Source organism: Sinocyclocheilus grahami, unplaced genomic scaffold, assembly GCF_001515645.1.
Source record: "Sinocyclocheilus grahami isolate Dianchi unplaced genomic scaffold, SAMN03320097.WGS_v1.1 scaffold1226.1, whole genome shotgun sequence".
NCBI lineage: Eukaryota > Metazoa > Chordata > Actinopteri > Cypriniformes > Cyprinidae > Sinocyclocheilus > Sinocyclocheilus grahami.
In genome coordinates, this window is record NW_015506405.1 from 75,125 (window position 1) to 83,849 (window position 8,725).

At 36.9% G+C, this 8,725-nt stretch overlaps 1 protein-coding gene across 1 annotated transcript in view; it reads right to left on the reverse strand.

The window, feature by feature from the left end:
• The window catches only part of LOC107568233 (low-density lipoprotein receptor-related protein 1B-like), a 159,521-nt gene that overhangs the window by 53,831 nt on the left and 96,965 nt on the right, over positions 1–8,725 (reverse strand). Inside the window, exons 24-25 of the mRNA XM_016254167.1 lie at positions 4,891–5,055; positions 4,304–4,548 (exon numbers count right to left, since the gene is read on the reverse strand). Coding sequence (XP_016109653.1) covers positions 4,304–4,548; positions 4,891–5,055 — 410 coding nt within the window. The remainder of the gene's footprint in view (positions 1–4,303; positions 4,549–4,890; positions 5,056–8,725) is intronic.

The following is an 8,725-nucleotide window of genomic DNA, read 5'->3' on the forward strand; positions in this document are numbered from 1 at the left end:
TATCACTGCATCTAAACCAACAACATGCCTGTTAGATCCTGTACCAACTAAATTACTGAAAGAGTTGTTACCAGTAGCAGACGAACCGCTTCTCAATATTATTAACTCGTCGTTATCTTTAGGTCACGTCCCAAAACCATTCAAGCTGGCGGTTATTAAGCCTCTTATTAAGAAACCACAACTAGATCTTAGTGAACTGGCAAATTACAGACCCATTTCAAATCTTCCGTTTATGTCTAAAATTTTAGAAAAAGTTGTGTCTTCTCAATTGTGCTCCTTCCTGCAAAAAAATTATCTCTATATGAATAATTTCAGTCAGGTTTCAGGCCCCACCATAGCACAGAAACTGCACTTGTTAAAATTACAAATGACTTGCTTCTTGCGTCAGACCAAGGCTGCATCTCATTGCTAGTTTTACTTGATCTTAGTGCTGCGTTCGACACCATAGATCATGACATACTCGTAGATCGATTACAAAACTATACAGTTATTCAAGGGCAGGCTTTAAGATGGTTTAGATCCTACCTGTCCGATCGCTACCACTTTTTTTATTTAAATGGGGAGTCATCTCAATTATCACCAGTAAAATATGGAGTGCCACAAGGATATGTCCTAGGTCCTCTGCTATTTTCAATATACATGTTGTCCCTTGGTAATATTATTAGAAAATGCGGGATTTGTTTCCACTGGTATGCTGATGATACTCAACTATATATCTCAATGAGACCAGATGAAACTTCTAAATTATCTAAGCTAACATAGTGTGTTAAAAATGTAACTGTATGTTGTTTCAACCCTGAAACAACATACAGAACTACCAAATTTTGCTATAAGTTTGATTGCATCATATAATAATTGCTGTTAATAGTGTTCATCTTCTGTTTGATTACGTCTTTAATTGATTTTTCCATACATTTCTGCCATATGTACATAAACTGACAGTCACCACTGATAAGCTACTACTAAATATTGTAGAAACTTAATTTTCTGTAAAGTTGCTTTGCAACGATTTGTATCATAAAAAGCGCTATTCAAATACACTTGAATTGAATTGAATTGAATATTCTGACAGAACATGTTTATTTATATTGTGTTGCCATTTTCTTCTGCCATTACACAAGACTACCGCCTGTTGTCAAATTACTTTAACCATTCCACAAACCCAGAGCAACTACTTGCAATTAACTCCACAAGCAGTTGCATCTTGTAAATAATTGATCCAGTGGGAGTTTGAATATTGGCCCATTATTTCTTTGCAATGCTGAACCAATTTCACTTATGTAGCAAGCATATTTTTGCAAGTGAGAATAACAAATAATTTCAAGTGACTAAATTATAGGCTAGAATCCCATATAATTAATTATACATTCCGCTGGTCTGCGGGGGGAAAATGGCTGTTTGAATAAATACTGTATAAACAGTGCGAGTGCACTTGACTCATGATAGAAACACTTGATTAGGATGTACTGATTTTTCATAGTCACAAATCAGCCACAGATTTCATAAATCTCCACATCAATCTGACTTTACCTTAACATGTACTATATGTAAAGCGGGTGTGGAGTATAATTTGTATTTTCACTGCTTCAGCTTTGTCAGAATAGGGAAGGATACACCCCGCCTGCAAACTGCAATAATAATTTTGAAGTGGTTTGCCTGTCAGCAATGTGCTGGAAAAGTGCTTACAACACTGCAGGCCACACAGGCACTAAATATGGGAGCCCTCCATACTGGTGTCGATCTCTTGAAACTCAACCATCAGTCCTTTTACCACACATAATGCATTTTCGACGTGCTGGGTAATGGCTGTAGCCTTAGCCCCCATTAGGCTAGTTAGCGTAGCCCCTTGTCACTCCCTACGGACCCACCAAGGTCTGCCACTCTTCTGCCAGAACCGTAGGAGTCAAACATAAACACAATTGCTATGGACTGTAAGGGGCCAGAACCCAGATTTTGGACACCTTTAATAGCCAGACCTTCCCATGGGCTCTTTAAAATTGGATTAGCCATACTTATTGGCTTCTCTGGCAATGCTGCATAATTTGTTGACACTTATCGGTGTAAAACAGTCACCCGGCTGCCGGTGCTGTGGCAGAAGACATGAGCTGTTTTGGCAGCCCTGCCTATAGTTTTGGGCTGGTTGAAATTATGCAAATCTAATTTTTTCGACTGATGAACACTTGCAGAAGGCTACATTTCTGGACATCTGGACACCTGGCACACTTGGCAATTACAATAACTTCTGTTAACATGTTTTACAAATCAAAAAATAAATATTTTATAAACCAGAGATGAGTAAGAGTAAAAATAGCTCATGTAAGAGTTATGTCATAATTACAGAAAATTTAGTGTTTTTTTTTTCATTTTAATAAATTAATTTGAATATATTTTAAAATGTAATGTGCTAACCCTCAGACAACATACAAAACTACCAAATTTTGCTATAATTTTGATCACAATATACAGTATAATCAATGCTGTTAATGGTGTTCACTGCCTGTTTGATTACATGACATTAACTGTAGATCAGTAGTAAATCAAGCAGTTTTTACTGTACATTTCTGCCATATGGACATCAACTTGAGAGAGTCACCACTGATAAGCTATTACTAAATATAATGTAGAAACTTTAATTTTTGTGGAAAATATGATACTTTTTTCATTCTGTAAGGAATAAAAATTGTGAAAAAAACACAGTGATAATTAAAAAAATTACATATAAATTAATAAAGAAATATTTAATATGTCCTTGCTGAAGAAATGCATACATTTCTTGAATAATAATAATAATAATAATAATAATAAATAAAATACAATTTAAATACAAAACAATTTAACTAACCCTGTAGTGTACATGTTTTTTTCCTCAGAACATGTAAATTAATACAGTGTTGTAATTGCAACAACAAATAACAAAATGCAACTTTTATAAATTTAGAAATGAGTAAACCTAAAGGAAAATAGATCATGTAAGCATTAAATCATAATAACAGAAAATGTATCATCTGTGAAAAAAAATACAAACAAAAAATACATCTGAACGAACAAAAGTCAAATAAATTACACAAAAAGACAATTATGAAAATTTTTAAAATCATAATCTCTGTGTCTATTAATAAGAAAATGCCAATAAAAGTAATCTCTGTATGTTTTTTTTTTCCTTAAAAGACTGAGGTGGCTACTGGCTGTTTAACAGAAGATAATCTGCTGCCATTGCTGGCTGCAAAGCCCTGTGTGACACTGTACCGTGAAACAATTAAAATTAATTTGGGTTGAGGAAGGAGCACATCTTGAGTCCATGTCAGGCCTGCTTATGCTCTGCATGACTCCCTTTTTCAATTATTCTGCTGCTCTCAAACAGAGCCGTTTGGGCTTCCAGATTGGCACAAGAAATGAATGATCAGCGGGATTTGGCTCAAATGAATCCTCGCCCCACGGAGCATGCAGGAAGATTTCTCTCTGTCTCCCAGACTAAAACCGAACATAGGCGGACCATGTTTTTTTTTTTCAATAACGTGCCGCTAAGCACGTTAGGTCAACGTGAAAACTGCTAAGCTTGCTGTGTGTGGTTTGCATGCAGAATGAGCTCATGGAGTACAAACGCTAACAGGAAACTGAAGTGTCAAATAAGAGGTTTAAACACTCTAACAGAACATTTGGATGATCAGCATCAGTAAGGGTGAGATTTTTCAGTAAAGATCTTCTCTCCGGATTTCATGCCTAGACAGACACCTCCAGCAATTATATTCAAGAAAACTGTGATGCTTGTTATACATATTATAAACAGAAGTTGTTGTCACTATAGCAACAAGGCTGTGTTAGTCTAGTTAGTTCAAGCAAAACACTCAGCATCATACTTGTGTATGACTGTATTTATTCTTTGATTTTAAGTGATTTTATCATTCTATTTCATGACACTGCTGTCCACAGCACAGTGCTTTTTTACGTGTTTATTAAATACACAATCATCTAAAATGATTGTATTTACTGAATTTTTATTATTTAAATAATTATCATTTAAATAACTCAGGAACAACCACAGTATGTGAAACCCTGTTTTAAGGCATCACAGACATTCTTTCAATGAGAACGTATCCTTGTATGTATCCTTCACAGAGAAGGCAATTCACATTGACAGTTTTGGTATAAAATAAGCCCAAAATGGTGGACAAACAGATTATAAAACCTTGCATATTCAAAAATCTTAAACCACTTCAATAAATAAAGCACTATTTTATTTTGTTGATATTAAATCATGTTGAATTATATGGAATTTACAGCATTTAGATAATTACAGACCCACCTTGAGGTTGTCTGCTAGGATGGTATATCTCCAGATCAAACGGCTGGGCGCTTGTCTTTTGGATAACGGTTACATTGTGGCCTGTCCATTTATTCGCTCTGGCTAAAGTGTTGGTCCTCCAGTCTGTCCAGTACACACCACCTCCAAAGAGAGACACAGCGAACGGGTGTGACAGGTACTCGTGGCCCCTGAGGATCTCAATGACCCCCGTGCCATCATACAGGGCTGAATATATTGCATCTGAGCTGAAGGGAAAAAGAGAAACATGAGGTGTGAACGGCACTCTATGCCCATATCAAAACGATGTTATAGTGATGACAACTTCCTGAGGGAAATACTGAAGAGTCAAGCACTGAAAGTACAGCGTAAGAATAAATCTATCATAATTTAATTTATTCCTTTTGGTTTAAATGTATTAAGTATTATGGTTGTTTTATAGAATGTTTGAGTTTTTATATACATATATACAAAAAAAAAATTTACCTAAAAAAAAAGCATTTATGCAAAAACACCTAGACTTAAAGTCAGCGTTTCTTGTAAATTAAACCAAAATGTAATTCTTCATTTGCATTTTTATTTTCCCCTACCGAGCATCTGTCCACACTATTCTCCTTTCCTGATGGTCTAGCGTGAGTCCATTAGGCCAGGCTCCAAACTCCATGTCCTTGTACACAACATGTCTTCCACTTCCACTCATTGACGTTGCCTCAATCCGAGGAAAAGTGGCATCCCAGTCAGTCCAGAATAGCATGCTACATAGAGATTAAAATGATTAGAAACTATTCATCTTACCATATAAGCCCATCAGTGTGAACATTTCAAGTCAAAATAATAAAATACTAATAAACACATCTACAACACACTCTAAAATATTTATTTTACCATCATTTTCACTCATCATGATTCAACTATTAACAGATCTCTGCAGCTGCTTTAAAACAATATGTATTGTGACAAGTGCTATACAAATAAACATGGGAAGTATATAGCGCAGGGAGCTGACTCAGAATAAAGTTATCTGCTAGAATATAATTCATTTTCAATGAGCGATTCCATTGGTCACAGAACTTAGAGCGAGCACAAACCTGTGAAACTGTTGCATTTGAGCAATAGAGGAGTGTGTGTATTAGAGCTGTGTGTGCAGGGCTGCATCCTATGCTGCCATAGAGAACAGTGCCACTTTACATCATTAAAAAAACCCATTAAAATGTTTATGTAAAATAGTATATTAATCTCAAACTATTATTTTTATATGCATACTGTTAGGTTCACTGGAAACTGTCTGCCAGTGAAGTCAATGTCAAACATGAGTGTTAATTTTTAACTGATGTCACAGTTCTCTGGGGTGGCATGAAAACAAAGGGCACATTCTAATGTGGGTATTACGGGGATTATAAAATGCTAAATACTTGCATCAAGCTCATATGCTAATGAAATATGTGATCATGTTCCTGCATCAGGCATCAAAAACAATTAAATTGTCAGCCAAACGTTTGAGGCGAATGGAAGGATAGGCTTCACATGAATTTTGCTACAAGGATGTAGCCTTCTTTTCAGAAGGCCAATTAATTGGCCAGTGGCGTACATTTATTAAACCAGGCTTTCAATGAATAAAAGAGTTGCTAATTACAAAGACAGCTAATCCTTTCAGAACTACAAAACATTTTCAACACACCTCTCTATGACACAGCTGTATGGGGCATTTCAGAGTAACTATGTAATGAATTTGGTGCTTTTTAATATGTGCCATGCTGCTGAGTGTGAAATCAATCTTTGAATATTTCCCCTAATTATTCTTTTCAGCTTTCAGTGAAATAATTTACAGTGTGTCATCCAACTGAGCTTCAATATGAGCTCTAGTTGGACTGCGGAGATACCATATTTCTCCTCTATGGGTTGCTCACAGGGTTTGGCAAAAAATGTTTCAGCTGCATAAAACAGGCAAACATAAGCCACAATTAGGGCTACAACAGCAAATCAATAAACATCTATAAGAACTGATAATGAAAATAATTTAATTATATATTTTTTGTGCCTGTGTGCTGTTGCATGGTAAACTGCCATCAATAGCATGCACTATAATGATAAATACATTTGGGGAAAAAAACAAAAAAACTAAACAAAAAACACAGCTTTCACAGATGTGAGGATAAAGTTTTTTCTTCAGCATTTACATTTTACTGTTATACATTTAAATGTAAATGCTGCAAATTAAAATTTTGCTAAATAGACTGTACTTAGATAATACAGCGAGTTACCGTTAAACTTTGATACAAAAATAGAGAAAATATGTGTATCAGCACCTCATTTTGAATAAAATGTATTTATATAATATTATATATAAAATTAAGTTACACATTTAAAATGAATTTCATTTTTATAGCCCTCAATTGGCAAGATGTGGAACAAAATGTCTTCATTTATGGGTCCCACTTGGTACCTTTGCGGTCAAAAGTGACCAAAGCTTTGTAATGTAATTTTTTCCCCTAGGAAAATCAATCTAATATATTTTTGTTCAATATATATATATATTTTAATTATTATTTAGAATTTGGTCAGATTTTATGTTACTGTGCAATATTTATAAAATTTTTATGAGCTATCTTTTTCTATTACATTTTTTCCCCGTATTTTTTTAGTATTTCCCATTCATTTCCTATGTTGTCCATTTTTGAGAGTGAAGGTACCAAGTGTTACTTTTTATTTTTCAACTTTAACATATCTGAATCATGTCCATGATTTTTTGTGACTTCATATAGCTAATGCGACAAAATCACCAAGTGTCGTCTCATTCCGATGAAGCAAAAAATTTAAAATTTCAAAATGTAATTTTTTTTGGTCAAAAGTGACCGAAGAGGCCCAGAGGGTTAATAAATTATTAAAATAATGTAAAAAAATAAATAAAATCTAAATCTAAGAAATATTTGGCATGCTAATTATCAAAACATAACAAAATAGGTTATATTTTGTAATACTATATATAGTATTGTCATTGTCGTATTATTTGATTACAAATCATCTATCAAATCCATCAGTTCTGGTGTACCTCAAGGTTCTGTTTTGGGCCCCTCTCCTCTTTACCATTTATATGCTACCAATTGGACAAATAATCAAGCGCTATGGGTTTAACTTCCACTGTTACGCAGATGACATTCAAATTTATTTTAGCGGACCTTCCACTTCAGTGTTCCCTCCGCCTGCATTAACAAATTGCATCAAGGAACTCAAGCTTTGGCTGGAGGTAAATTACCTTAAATTTAACTCTGATAAAACAGGTAATTCTGATTTGCTCTAAAGCTGTTGTATCTAAACTCTCTGGTCAACTGATGGATCTGGATGGTGATCTGATCATGCCCTCCACTAAAGTTTGCAATCTTGGTGTTCTCATTGATTTCACGCTTTCATTCAATGATCACATTGGTAAAGTAGTAAAGACAGCTTCCTCTTCAGGAACTCGAGCTGCGTCGGAAACGCTAGGGGAACGCCTTCTGTGACCACGCTCTGAATAACATGTGAAATCAGTCCAATAGCTGAGCGGGACGTCACGGGCGGGTGACGTCATGTCCAGGAAGCTATAAAAGCACATGCGACGGAGCCAGCGTCAGCTTTCTGTCATTCAGCGAAGCGCTCTGTGTGTGTCAGTCATATTTATTGTTGTCTGTCAATTGTGAAAGTCTATAAGCTCCAGCTATGTCTAAGCTCATGCAAAGACAAAGCATTTCAAGGGCGAGAGCAAGCCACGTTGTAGGTTGTGTGTTCCTCTCTGCCCAAAGAAAACGTTATATCACGAGTGGGGATACACACAGCCTGTGCGTGGTTTGCTTCGGAGTAAAGCACAGTTGTTACAGCCTTGCTTCGCTCTCAGAGGGCTCTCTTTGAGGAGGGAGCATTCACTAGTGTTCCTTGCGGTGCCGGCCCCGCTTTCGCAGAGGCGGAGCAGCGGCTGTGCTCGTGGGTTTCACGTATGGATCTGCTTCCTAATCACCAGATCCGGCGCCCGCTCTCGGGGTTTCGGAAGCCCGCGCTGCGGTCCTTCCCACCGGAGAGAGGGTGCGATGCTCCGCCTGTCTTTCTCCGAGAAGATTGATACGGAGGGCGTCAATGAGCTCGCCAGTTGCACAAACATCAGTTACACAAACATATTATGCCTGATATTATAATGAGCAGCATTAATAGGGAGCGGAACTCGCGCAGTCGGCTCTCAGGGGGCAGATTGTGTTTTTTTCCCGCTGTTAAGCTTTCCGCTCTCGCCGGGCACGCTCCGAGGAGTGTGTCCGTGCCTGTGATCTTGCGATTGCGGTCCCGCTGCTGCTGAGCCACGGCAGCGACTGAGAACGCGGAGATCGCACATGATCTAGCAGACGGGTTGGCGACGGCTCTTCCTATCTCCACCCGTGTTCGCTAGATCTAGAGCTCGTTCTC